At 39.9% G+C, this 13,952-nt stretch overlaps 1 protein-coding gene across 3 annotated transcripts in view; it reads right to left on the reverse strand.

Annotated features, from left to right (window-relative positions):
- The window catches only part of LOC137340313 (serine/threonine-protein kinase 32C), a 285,602-nt gene extending 278,160 nt beyond the window's left edge, over positions 1–7,442 (reverse strand). For all 3 annotated transcript variants that reach the window (XM_068002737.1, XM_068002735.1, XM_068002738.1), the window contains exon 1: positions 6,853–7,442. In XM_068002737.1, coding sequence (XP_067858838.1) covers positions 6,853–6,904 — 52 coding nt within the window. In that variant the 5' untranslated portion in view covers positions 6,905–7,442. The remainder of the gene's footprint in view (positions 1–6,852) is intronic.
- Positions 7,443–13,952: the final 6,510 nt, after the last annotated feature.

The raw sequence follows: 13,952 nt of genomic DNA on the forward strand, positions 1-13,952 counted from the left end.
TCTTGATCACCTGCTGCACCTGCATACTAACTTTTTGATTTTCTTGCACTTGGACCCCCAGATCCCTTTGTACTGCAGTACTTTCCAGTTTCTCGTCATTAAGATAATAACTTGCTCTCTGATTTTTCCTGCCAAAGTGCATAACCTCACATTTTCCAATATTGTATTGCATCTGCCAAATCTCCACCCACTCACCCAGCCTGTCTATATCCCCTTGTAGGTTTTTTATGTCCTCCTCACTCTCCACTTTCCCTCCCATCTTTGTATCATCTGCAAACTTTGATATGTTACACTTGGTCCCCTCTTCCAAATCGTTAATATAGATTGTAAAGAGTTGGGGACCCAGCACCGACCCCTGCGGAACACCACTGGCTACTGGTTGCCAGTCCGAGAATGAACCGTTTATCCCAACTCTCTGCTTCCTGTTAGATAACCAATCCTCCACCCATGCCAGAATATTACCCCCAATCCAGTGATTCTTTATCACTTCAGTTACGTGGATAGACTGAAGAAGCTGGGGTTGTTCTCCCTGGAACAGAGAAGGTTGAGAGGAGATTTGATAGAGGTATTTAAAATCATGAAGGGTCTAGACAGAGTAGAGAGAGAGAGAGAGAGAGAGAGAGAGAGAAACGGTTCCCATTGGCGGAAGGGTCAAGAACCAGAGGACATAGATTTAAGGTGAATGGCAAAAGAACCAAAGGTGACATGAGGAAAAGCTTTTTTACGCAGCGACTGATTAGGATCTGGAATGCACTGCCAGGGGGGATAGTGGAGGCAGATTCAATCATGACTTTCAAAAGGGAACTGGATAAGTACTTGAAAGGAAAAAAATTGCAGGGCTACGGGGATAGGGCAGGGAAGTTGAACTAGCTGGATTGCTGTTGCATAGAGCCGGCACGGACTCGATGGGCCGAATGGCCTCCTTCCATGCTGTAATCTTTCTATGATTAGATGGTTATGAAGTTATATTCAGTTCACAAAGGGTTAACTCCTAGAGATACCCAACCTATTATCTTAAGACAAGTTAGTTGGAATACCAGGCAAAGCAGTTATCAAAAATTATGCCTTCTCATTTACCACATCTGTTTTGAGACAATGTGGAGTCATCCATCACAACCAGAGAAGTTTGCACCCTTAATGGTAGAATGGACTTCATTCAATACAACGAGAGCAAAGAGAGGGGTCAGAGATCAGCCTTTGTCTGTTTTTGTGTGTTTTTCTCTCTAACCCTCTCCCTGGCCAAGTCTGCCTAACTGAAAACATCCTCCCAACTCTCAATCTATCACAGCTTTGAACACATGCACTCTGGACTATGTTTTAGCCCAATTGCATAATCTGGACCAATATCTTCTGATGGTCCTGTATGCACAAGCCAGAAAGATTGGAATTTAGAGAACAAGGGATAGAAATCTGAGACAGAATTACTTAGACGTACTCATGGTTGTGGACACAAATGTTTCGAGCTGGACAAAGTTCAAAAGTTAAGAACCAAAGGTCATCAGGTACTTCTGAAGAGGTTGGTTATTTTTTGTTATTTTACAAGCCAGTGCTCAGCTCTCAATCTCCCAACTATGTAACTCCACCAAGTCACTTGGTGTGTACCTCCAACCTTTATTCCACATGTTCTGTGATTCATGTATCCCCCTTCCAGTGTGTTCGCTTCCTAATTTGCTTGGTGCTTCACTCCTTATAATGGCACTTGCCACTGAAATATACTGATATACTCAGACAAGTTCTGCAGGGTGAGGACTTAACAATTATTATCAAGTGTCAGCCTTGGCTAAGTGGTAGACGCAGAACATCTTGTGTTCCAACCCCATTCCAGAGACTTCAGCGCATAATCTAGTCTGACACTTCCGTGTAGAACTGAGGGAGTGCTGTACTGTTGGAAGTGTTGTCTTTCAGATGAGACGTTAAACTAAGACCCTGTCCGCCTTCTCAGGCGGATGTAAAATATCCTATGCATGATTTCAAGAGAAGGGAAGTTGTCCTGGACAACTTTGTCCCTCAACCAATACCACTAAAACAGAGTATCTAGTCATTTTGTGGGACCTTGCTGTGTACAAATTGGCTGCCATGTTTGCCTACATTATAACAGTGTCTGCACTGCAAAAGTACTTCATTGGCTGTAAAGCACTTTGGAATATCCCGAGGACATCAAAGACAATTGGATAAATACTTGAAGGGAAAAAATTTACAGGGCTATGGGGAAAGAGCAGGGAAGTGGGAGTAATTGGATAGTTCTACCAAAGAGCTGGCACGGGCATGATGGACCGAGTGCCCTCCTTCTGTGCTGTATCATACTATGATACTATGACACTATATAAATGCAAGCTCTTTCTTTCTTGTTAGTTCACAAGATTAGGAAGTTCCACAATCTGTGTTCAGCTGAATATTTCAAAGCAGAAGTGGCTATGGCACATTATAAGTAGGATGGCAGCAAGATAATCAAGGAGGAGTCCCCAAAAGTTCTTTGGAACTGACACAAAAGGTTTGAAGAGACATGTTGGGAGGGTGGGGGTTGGGGAAAGGGGTAAGATGAGAAAGAAAGAGTGATCTCAGAGAGATAGAAGTAACCAGGATTGGGAGAATATTCTCTGGGAAGGAGACCTCATCAGCACACAAGCCCCAGGATTGAGCAGGGTGCTGAACAGTGCCCAGCATGACCTAAAAGCAGATCTAATAGGGAAGATGCACTGCTCCACCAAGCCAGCATTATTTTCAAAAAATTGACAACAGCTCCTTAAAAGATTTTGATTTTTCTTATTTCCTCTGAAAGAATGTGTGAAATGTATCATATTAAATATTACTTGTGAAGTCTTGTGAAGAACTAGTGTACTCCTGTAGGCAACTGGAGCAGTAACTGGAGCAAACCTTCATGACATCACTCAGTGAGGAGCATTTTACAATAAAATTACATCTGTTCCCAGGCTGCCTCTGTCCAATTAGTTTTCAGAATGAGTTGTTTGGCAATTTTTAGAGTTATAAATGAGAAGATATTACCTCAAATGCTGTATGTGCATGTGATACTACGGCATCCCTGTATAATGTACGGCTTATGCCATTATGCAAAAAACCAACCAGTGTTTTTTGCAAGGGACATTGTGAAATTGGAAGTGAACATTGCTTACACTAAAACTGTATTAAAAAACTGAATTAAAAAATGCCTTTAACGATTTAAAAATACCCACTCAGGTACACAATTCTAGAAACTGTTTTATTAGCAGTGTTAAAAAATGTGGATCTTGGCTTGATTTAAACGAGACAAAAATGGAGCCGCTTGCATTTCCCACCAAGTTATAGTAATCAAGATTATTTTTGCTTTCTTGAATCCAGTATTTTGTAAAAGGGATTTATGGGGATTTCAGATTACTGTTTTCAGTTTCCGATTCATTATCAAACTCAAACATTATTTACTGTTTGTCTTTGGATAAGTGCACACACGTGAAGATTAAAGCTCAGACAAAGGAGAACCAAAATATCAGTGGTGAAAGATTGAATTTGAAAATATTGGCTGTGATGAATAAAATGTTATGCAGATTTACTATTTTGATTACATACATGTCAAAATTAATCAGTTGTTTGATGGAGTAGCAGACAATTGACTTTGTTCAATGTTAACTGCAAGCTTTAGAAATAGATGGTGCAAACAGCCAGCTGGAATGATAAAAGGCTAGGAACTGGTAGCAAACTGTACTAACACGATTTTTTTCACTTCTGGAGTCTGGGTTCGAATGCATTTATGAGATGAAAGTCTCCTCTGGGCACTGGCTGGAAGGGTCCCGCATGAAATGACTTAGTCAGTCTCAATCCACTGGGCACAGACTGTCAATCTCACTGAGCGGCCACACGAATGGCTAGTGTGAGAAATGGAAAAAAATGTTCCGCTCGTGCTTTTTTCGGGTTGGAGCTAATGCACATTAATGCATCAAAATAGAGGGAGCTTCACATTGCACATTGCACCTAATCTTACTGGGAATGTTTTAAGTTTGCAATGAATCCCCGTGCAAACGTCCCTTGTCTTTTTTTAAAAGTATACATTTGGTAACAAGGGGCATTTTTCATCTAAGTAACATTTTATCTTGATTTCACTTTAAACAATAGAAGCATAGGCAACAATGGATAAACAGATACAAATAAAACTTTTCAGTTTTCCTATTATACTTTGCATATTAAAAGATGCAAAATCATTCATCACTGAAGAAAAGTCTGACAGTAATTAAAGTTAAAAAATAAGTTTGTCGTAGCATTTAATATTTTTATCCAAGAGGAATCAAAGAAAGACAACAGGGATTTGTGAAGGGTAGGTCATGTTTGACTAATCTAGTTGAAACTTTTGCAGAGGTCACTAACATGGTGGATGTTGTCTTATAGTCTTCCAGAAGGCATTTGATAAGGTTCCGCACACATATCATTAGCAAAAATAAAAGCACATGGAACCTTGGAGCATGGGTTGATAATTGGTTGGGAGATGGGAGCCAGAGATTAGGGATAAAGGGAATGTATTCTGATTGGCAAAATGTGATAAGTGGTATTCCCCAGGGATCTGTACCGGGACCTCTACATTTTACCAGATATATCAATGACTTGGATGAAGGAATAGACAGTTGTATATCCATGTTTTCAGATGACACTAAGTTAGGAGGCACAGTAAGTTGCGTAAATGGGAGCAGAAAATTACTAAGGGACATAGACAGATTAAGTGAGTGGGCAAAAATTTGGCAGATAGAGTTCAATGTGGCGAAGTGTGAGGTCATTCACTTTGGATCTTTGAAAGACAAATCGGAATATTTTCTTAATGATGAGAGACTCGGAGCTGTGGAGGAGCAAAGGGATTTGGGTGTCCAGGTAAACAAATCACTAAAAGCTAGTGCACAGGTACAAAAGTAATAAAAAGACTAATGGAATGCTGACCTTTATCTCAAGGCGGCTGGAATACAAAGGAGAAGAAGTTATGTTTCAATTGCACTGAACCTTGGTCAGACCCCATCTGGAATACCTCATTCAGTTTTGGGCACTGCACATCAGGAAGAATATACTGGCCTTAGAGGTATAGCACATATTAACCAGAATAATACAGGGAATAAAAGGGTTGAATTATGAGGACAGCTTGCATAAACTTGGCTTGTATTCCCTTGAATTTAGAAGGTTGATGGGTGATCTAATTTAGATGTATAAAATATTCCTGAAATAAATTTAGTTCTGCTCTTGTAGATCACTAAATCTAAAATGCGTGAGTGCCTGCTCTCTGTTTTGAGAAATGTGGATGTTCTGATCCCAAAACTTCTGTCCTGTGAGGTCCTGATTGTAAAACTACAATGTGAGGATGATGTAAGAAATATCAGGAAACTTTCCATTTTAAAAGTAAATGAATTGATAATCTTTTTTATGGATCTGGTTATTTTGGTTAATAACTGATAAATTTTAGCAAAAAATTAACATTGGTAATAGTTTTAATTTGCTATCGCTGCAGTTTGCAACGGATAAAACAGCTCCATTGTACGTGTTATACAAGTGAAACCTAAAAAATAACTAATCCGAGGAGGACCAGTCCAGCATCTTCCACTGCACTGCTTGATTCACTTTTTCTATGTTAACTGTGGTTTTGCCCATCTTGCATTGTTACCCTAATAGACAGCTTGCATCACCACTGGCCGATCCTTCAATACTGGAAACTTTCCTTGAAAAACAAAAATCTAACCATCCAACAAGTATTATCTAAAATATGCACCAATTACGCCAATCTCAACGGCCAGCGGGCGCAGATGAGATCTTTTAGCATTTTCACCACCAAAACAATGGTATGGAAGGACTTCAAAAAAATAAGCTATTCAGGATCAGTAACAGGAAAAGAACTTGTGCATCAAATGGTTAGAAGTGCAGAAAAAAGCAGGGGAAAGCAAAAGAACAAAAGCAGCACAATTCTAATGTATTATTTTATACTTTTTGTCTTTTCTATCAGTACAGGGGTCATTTTGATATATTGCTTTATCATTCAGCTATAAGCTGTACAAACTTTCTGCTGATTATTTCATCACGGATAGCCTTTTTGGAACATTGTTATCGCTTTACCAATATTGTACTTTAAAAAAAATTTCTAACTCAGTGCCAGGGATAAACATGTTGAAAGTTTATGATTGTTTTCGTAGATGAAGGCCAATCTACATTGTAAAACTTTTTAAAACAGGTAATATAAAGTTTTTAGTACAACTGAAATACATGCATTTCTCTACTGCAATAATTGTAGTTTGTTTACTTCCCTAATAGCATTGTGTGCAGATTAGCATCCACTACATCAGGAAGGATCTGGCAACAAAATACGCTGCAGCATTAAAGAAATACCCATTATAGTATTATCCATATTACTGACAAATCCAATTAAGCATCGACGTTCAGAAGCGCTGTGAATGTGCTTAAGGTAATACTACATCATTGTTCCGACTATGTATCTGGTTAAAAATTGAACAATATATTATAGAAAAACCGTGACTAATGTATTTCCTAAGAGTCTGTTCAGTGGCTAGTGCTGTATTTGGACTCTTCTCTGGGTTTCAATGATGACTACACAAAGACTAACACATCTTTCCACAAAAGCTTCATGAGCTTTTTATAGTCTATTTGTTATTCTAAATAAGTAGAAAAGGTAACGTCTGCCGTGTGGAAAGATATGTTTTCCCATATAGATGTTTTAAAACTCCCCCTAACCGTGTGCACGCAAAAAGTTATTTATATTTACTGGTGGTACTTGAAATTGAAAGCATTGCATTAAGCAGAATGGTCTTATTACACATTTCAACATTTCCCCACTACAGCATCGCAGAAATGAATGGGCAGAAACGATTCGGTGCTTACCGTCCTCCTTTTCATCAAAAACTGGCCGCTTTGAAGAACTGTTCGCTCCCATCCTCTCTCACCTCTGATACATTTAAGAAGGAGCCGAGCCGCTGGCATTCCTTAGTTGGTTCAACACGAGGAGAGCTGTGCAGTACTTGGAAGCTAACATCTCCTTCCACCAGTCACTCACCGCTTGTGTCTCACGGCCATAACGTGCGGATACAATGTGGTCCTGGTTTGTTTTAAAGGATATCCAACAGTGCACGTATGTACACGTTACAACTTGGAAACACGGGGCTGAATGGAAAACTACTAGCTGGAGCCCAGGGCGCTGGGGCAGCGGCTTTGGAGGCAGACTGCTTGGTTATTGCCACACAATCCCGACTGGTACATCGCGAGAAAGCAGGGGTTGGGTTTTATATTTTTTCTTCCTCCCCTCTCTACAATAAGGTGAAAATGGCTCAAAAATTGAACGAAAACCTTTAGGTGGATGTCAAAATGCTTTCTTATTACAAAAGATGATACACACACACAGAGGGACAGACAGTGTTGCTGGGAAAGAGCTCCTCTGCCTTGCCTGGTGTGCGTGGATTAGCGGTACCGCCCGCTCACACCGGGCTGCCCAGTGTACAAGGTAGAGGCGCTGCGTGATCGGAATCCACCCCGAGGTTCCGCCCCTTCACCGCCCTCATTTGCTACTTTGCAGCCAGCTCCGCCGAGCTCGTACAAGTGATTGGTTGCTTTCTAATCAATCATACAAACCCAGCAGGGTGGTCGCAGTTTTCGAGGTAAAGGAAGCGCTGCGAGGGGGGGGAGCAGTGGAGTGGAGTGGTTTTGCACAATGGGATTAACAAATTTATTTCGAGACGTGACTGGGAGATGTGTGTTTTTGTAGATGTTATTTATATTGTGAAAACAATTGGACTTGTTTTCACCCAGGAAAATTCTTATGTGCCATTTATAGAGGAAAAACATCTCCAACCAAGATTAAGGTTACATTGGTTTAGAATTTAAGAGATCTCAAGGATCCCTGGATGCAAAAAGCAGAAAAGTAAAACCTGAAAATATTTAGCAAAGCTGCTAAAGTGCAAGTCAAGGTGGCCGTTCAACAACCAAGCCTCTTAAGCACTGTAGATCTTGCCCATATTTGCCAATCGTCTTGGAACGTGCAGTACACGTGCCTCTCCTAAGGTATAACACCAATAAGAGTGTGGAAGGATGTGCTTAATAGACTGTGTACAGCATTGGTAATGAACGTGCTATCCTTCTCACATGCATTGTGCCCTTCCGATTTTCTATACGGCGCTTATTTACTATTCCCACATCTTTGTGTCAAAACATCCATGATCCTTCAGCACCGAACAACTGTGTAACTCTGTAATTCAACAATCGTCAGCAAAATGGTAGCTCAAAAATCCTTGCAACCACCAGTCTTCACAGGTGCAAGCAGTGACAGCTCTCCTTGAACTATCTGGTGGGCAATCTCAAACCTGTTTCTAATAGCTCACTCTAAAAATTTGAGAATTATCCAAATAACAAGGTTACACAGAGTTTGCTACTCACTAGAAGGCTAATTTATATCTATTCTTAGTTGCAATGAATTTACTCCCAGGTAAATATGATTTTGCCACTGAACTAGATAGTAATCAAGCTGTTGCAGTTCAATAGGGATCTAATCTTCTTGACCATACTCCACTCTTTGCTATTATGCATGTTGGGAGCATTAACATATAGTCCCTTCCTGAATTATGGTTTTGCAGCTAAATAATTCATATCTTCCATTTTGATCTACTATATTTCAATCAACTGTTTAAGATAAATTATCATTAATTTTGCACCCTGGCTCTTGTTATTTTTTTGCTTACAATTTAGTTTCTCTTAATGCCATAAATCATTCCCTAATGGAGACTGTGGGCAATGCAAACCTGACAAAAATGTGTCCTTTTGGTCCTTTACTAAATTCCAGCTGATGCAGAGAAACAAATGTATCTCAGAATATCAGATGATATTTGAAGTTCATGCTGAATAATGTCTCCTGTTGTTGCAAATATTAATCAGGAAAAAGAGAACACTTTATTTAACAAGGATGATACCAGAACTGTGAGGTTATAACTATCAGGAAAGACTGAACAGGTTGGGGCTCTTTTCTCTCGAAAAGAGAAGGCTGAGGGGTGACCTAGTAAAGGTCTTTAAAATTATGAAGGTGTTTGATAGGGTAGACATAGAGAAAATGTTTCTGCTTGTGGGGGAATCCAAAACTAGGGGTCATAATTATAAGATAGTCACTAATAAATCCAATAAGGAATTCAGGAGAAACTTCTTACCCAGACAGTGGTTAGAATGTGGAACTTGCTACCAAATGGAGTAGTTTAGGCGAATCGCATTGATGCATTTAAGGGAAAGCTCGATAAATACACGAGGAAGAAAGGAATCGAAGGATATGCTGATAGGGTTAGATGAAGTAGGGTGAGAGGAGGCTCATGTGGAGCATAAACACTGGCATAGACCAGTTGGGCCAAATGGCCTGTTTCTGTGCTGTAAATTCTATGTAATTCCATGTAGAACTGATGTCGACAACTTTCCCTGTACAATTATGTGGCCAGATAACTATAACTGCTGGTAAAGTAGATAAAAATGTTGTTTTAAAAAAGTAAAGCCTCCCCCATGGTTCAATTGGTAAACACACTAAACAGTGTGTAGCTGATACATACAGACGAGGAAGGTTTAAACCCCAGTTTCTGATGAGTTGGCTGATTTTAGCTGAGGTGGCAGTTGGACTGTTACAATTGGCCTCAATTGAGGGAGGGGGGGGATCAACCATTGTTCCCATTCCTGATTGCTATCCATTGATCACTACTAGAAAATGTGTATTTGTGGACTTAGGATGAAATCAGAATCAGCTTGGTTGTTATGTCCCTATCGTCAAACAGCCTTCTAACACTCACTTGATAAAGCATGAGCACTTGGGTGAGGCATCAGACGCTAACATGGGTCAGCACCTTCAGAAGTGGAGGGGAGAAAATTGGAGGAAAAAAATAGAAATTAAAATAATTAAAATGGGAGACTACTTGCGGCAACACAGACTGGGATAGATAAATACAACTGAGTTTCAGGAATTCATCCTCTAAATCCAAATATTTCAGGATTACAAATCTCCTCTATCGCACTTTCTGGCAAGAACATGCCTTAAATAGGAACAAAATCAGACCACACAAAAAGTGATGTGTAAATTTAGCACCGAAAAAGAAACCTTTAACACAGTATCCATGCTTTTGTCACCTCCAGACTTGATTACTCGTCTTGATAGCTTTCCATCATCCATTGTCCACAAACTTCAACTTGTCCAAAATGCACCCGGCTCACCAAGTTCCACTCACCCATCACCCTCACCCTTGCTGATCCACACTGGTTCTTATCCTTGTCCTTGTCTTCAGGTCACCCCATGGAATCGCTCCTCCCTCCCTCAGCAACCTCCTCCAGCCTCCCACACTCATTAGTCTCCAATTGGTCTAGTTGCATTCTCCCCTCCCTTTGCCCCACCATTGGTGGCAGAGCTTTCAGTCACCTTGGCCCTACTTTCTGGAACTCCTTTCCTGAACCCCAACATGACTCTACTTCTTCATCCTCCTTTAACAACCTTCTCAAAACCCACCTTTTTAACTGAGCTTTCAGTCACCTTTCATTACCTCTCTCCCATGGCTTGACATTTGATCCTCCTTTATTTTTCTGTAATGGATCTTGGGACATTTTGTACATGTAAAGGCACTATATAAATGCCAGTTCCTGTTGCTGATTTTGCTAATGATCTTGTCAAAATTAGCCCACCATGTTGGAAACTTGTCATCTTCCCATAGAATTATTTTCCTTTGTTCAGGGAACTATACTATCCATGCAGTCTCGGATGCATTTCCTAACATTCCTAAGCTATTGCAGATTGTCTTGGGAAATCAATAAAAGAGTAATACACATCTGACCCCTTTATTACATTACCATCTGTGTATTGAAATTTTGGTGAAGTTGATAGCTTGTAGGGTATTTATTTACAGCAGTTTAAAATTACCACCTGGATCCGAGTTAAATATATTTCTTTGAACCCTATATACACCTTTCTAACCTGTCTTAGTATTTTTTTAAGGATGAGTGATGTGTAAAATACCCTTTGAGTAATTTACTCCTTGATCTTACCTCTACAAGACAGTCTTCTGTAATATATGATCGACATTTGAGATATTCAAATACCTGATGAGATTAATGCCATCAGTTCCTCTTCTGGTAGCATAATATTACACAAAATATTTTTGATGTATATTTCAGCCATTTTATATTCTCCTGATATATTGACAATGAAATGTGTACACAACTAAAATGCAACTCATTTCACAAAGACATCATCGTAATTGAATAAAAGGAACATAGTGGACAGCTGCCATCATCCAAAATGATTCCAATAAGAAAGCTTCTAATCTCACAAATCTAATCATTCTCTCAATCCATGTAGACCAAGAGCACATAAGTGATATCTAATGACAATTTAAAAGGTATTTTAGGATGTAGTTTAAAGTGATGTTAAAAGTACTATATTGAATACTTGCACATTAAGTAGGAAAACGTAAACTTTTGAAAACAATTTCCAGATTTAATGTAAATACTTCTAATTTTAAAGAAATGTTATCTGGAACAAGACTGATGTACCCCCCACCCCCTCACACACACACACAAACACACACACATTTCCTGTGTGCCTGTAATACTGCATTTCTAATTTTCTGACTCAGCCCTGACCTATTTTCAAATCTTGATGTTGCCTCACAGTTTTTCTTTCTCCTATGAATGTTGTGTTGAAAATACCACACACCTTCCTTAAATGTTCATCTCATTCAATCTGCTATCATGAACACTGCAGACATTCTGAATTAATACAAGGAGGAGGGAAGGGATTTGGTATGGCGATTAGAATAGTATCTTACAGCTTGTTTTGATATCTGTACATCTGTCTCCACCAAAATCTGTTTTTCCTCCAAGGTCTACTGATGTATGCTTTATGCTGCAGTGTCCATTTTCTTGGCATGACCTGAGAAATTGGCAAAAAGAGCTCCATGTTGTAATAGTGGCAGCAAGTTCCAGTGAGTAGTGCTTTACACAGTGATGATGGAGATAAGATCAACTTCCCACTTGTGATTGTCTCTACTGTTGATAACACCCAACAAAAGAGAGGGAACCAGGTGAAAATCTGGTAGTCCAGCTGACCTTTCATGACCACTAGTGGTAGGACCCAAATGCAAATGCTCGGAGACAGGAGAAAATCACAAACTTCCAATTTCATCTCCCTTCTTTTAGAAAAGCATCTGAATTCAAATCACTGCTTCCCATATTCTTGAAAAAGAGAAATTTGTACAGCTATGGGCAAAGAGCAGGGGAGATGGAATAATTGGACAGCTTTTTCCAAAAGGCGACCCAGGCATGATGAGCTGAATGGCCTCCTTAAGTGCTGTATGATTCTATGATAATGTTACAGCTGAGGGTGAAAAATTCACCATACGAGGAATTACAGAAGCAAATGGCATGGATTGAAAATTGGTTAACAGGAAACAGAGAGTAGGAATAAATGGATCTTTATCGGGGTAGCAGGCGGTGACTAGTGGGGTACCGCAGGAATCAGTGCTTGGGCCCCAGCTATTCACAATATATATATCAATGATTTGGATGAGGGAACCAAATGTCATATTTCCAAGTTTGCTGATGACACAAAACTAGGTGGGATTTTGAGTTGTGAGGAGGATGCAAAGAGGCTTCAAGGTGATTTAGACAAGTTGAGTGAGTGGGCAAATACATGGCAGATGCAGTATAACGTGGATAAATGTGAAGTTATCCACTTCGGAAGGAAAAACAGAAAGGCAGAGTATTATTTAAATGGTTTTAGATTGGGAAATGTTGATGCACAAAGGAACTTGGGTGTCCTTGTACACCAGTCACTGAAAGCAAACATACAGGTGCAGCAAGCAGTTAGGAAGGCAAATGGTATGTTGGCCTTCATTGCAAGATGATTTGAGTACAGGAGCAAGGATGTCTTACTGCAGTTGTACAGGGCCTTTGTGAGACCACACCTGAAGTATTGTGTGCAGTTTTGGTCTCCTTATCTAAGAAAGGATATACTTGCCATGGAGGGAGTGCAGCGAAGGTTCACCAGACTGATTCCTGGGATGGCAGGACTGTCGTATGAGGAGAGATTGGGTCGACTAGGCCTGTATTCACCAGAGTCTAGAAGAATGAAAGGGGATCTCATTGAAACGTATAAAATTCTGACAGGGCTGGACAGACTGGATGCAGGGAGGATGTTTCCCCTGGCTGGGGGGGTCCAGAACGAGGGGTCACAGTCTCAGGATACAGGGTAGGACATTTATGACTGAGATGAGGAGAAATTTCTTCACTCAGAAGGTGGTGAACCTATGGAATTCTCTACCACAAAAGGCTGTAGAGGCCAAGTCACTGAATATATTTAAGAAGGAGATAGATAGATTTCTAGACACAGAAGGCCTCAAGGGGTATGGGGAGGGAGCGGGAATATGGTATTGAGATAGAGGATCAGCCATGATCATATTGATGGCGGAGCAGGCTTGAAGGGCTGAATGGCCTACTCCTGCCATTTTCTATGTTTCTAAATCTCCATTCTGCCAGTCTATGTAACTATAAAATCTTCCTTTTATAATTAATTCCTTTTTTCAATAACCTCCTCATTCCCAAGTATTTTAACTTTTGCACACTTTCCAAATATGTTTGTGTGAAAACTAAGACAAATAATAGTTGTAATATTGTACATATTGTGATGCCATTTGGTTGTGTTTGAGCAACATCGAATACTCAAGTCAAAAATTGAGGTAAATCTAACTTAGGTTGAAATAAAACTTTGAACATTTTGTTATCGAAGTGTAGATTTTTTTTTATTTTGCAAGTTGGGGCTTAAATTTTCTGCAAATGAAAGAACAGTTGGGTTATGCTGCCACCGGGTGATGTGGTTTGAATGTTTGATGAGTACTGCTGGTTTGAGCTTGGAGCTACTTCTGTGACATAGTGATTTAAATAGTCATGAGATGTACCAGATTTTACCAAATCTGTATGCA

The sequence above is a fragment of the Heptranchias perlo genome, chromosome 21, assembly GCF_035084215.1.
Source record: "Heptranchias perlo isolate sHepPer1 chromosome 21, sHepPer1.hap1, whole genome shotgun sequence".
Lineage (NCBI taxonomy): Eukaryota > Metazoa > Chordata > Chondrichthyes > Hexanchiformes > Hexanchidae > Heptranchias > Heptranchias perlo.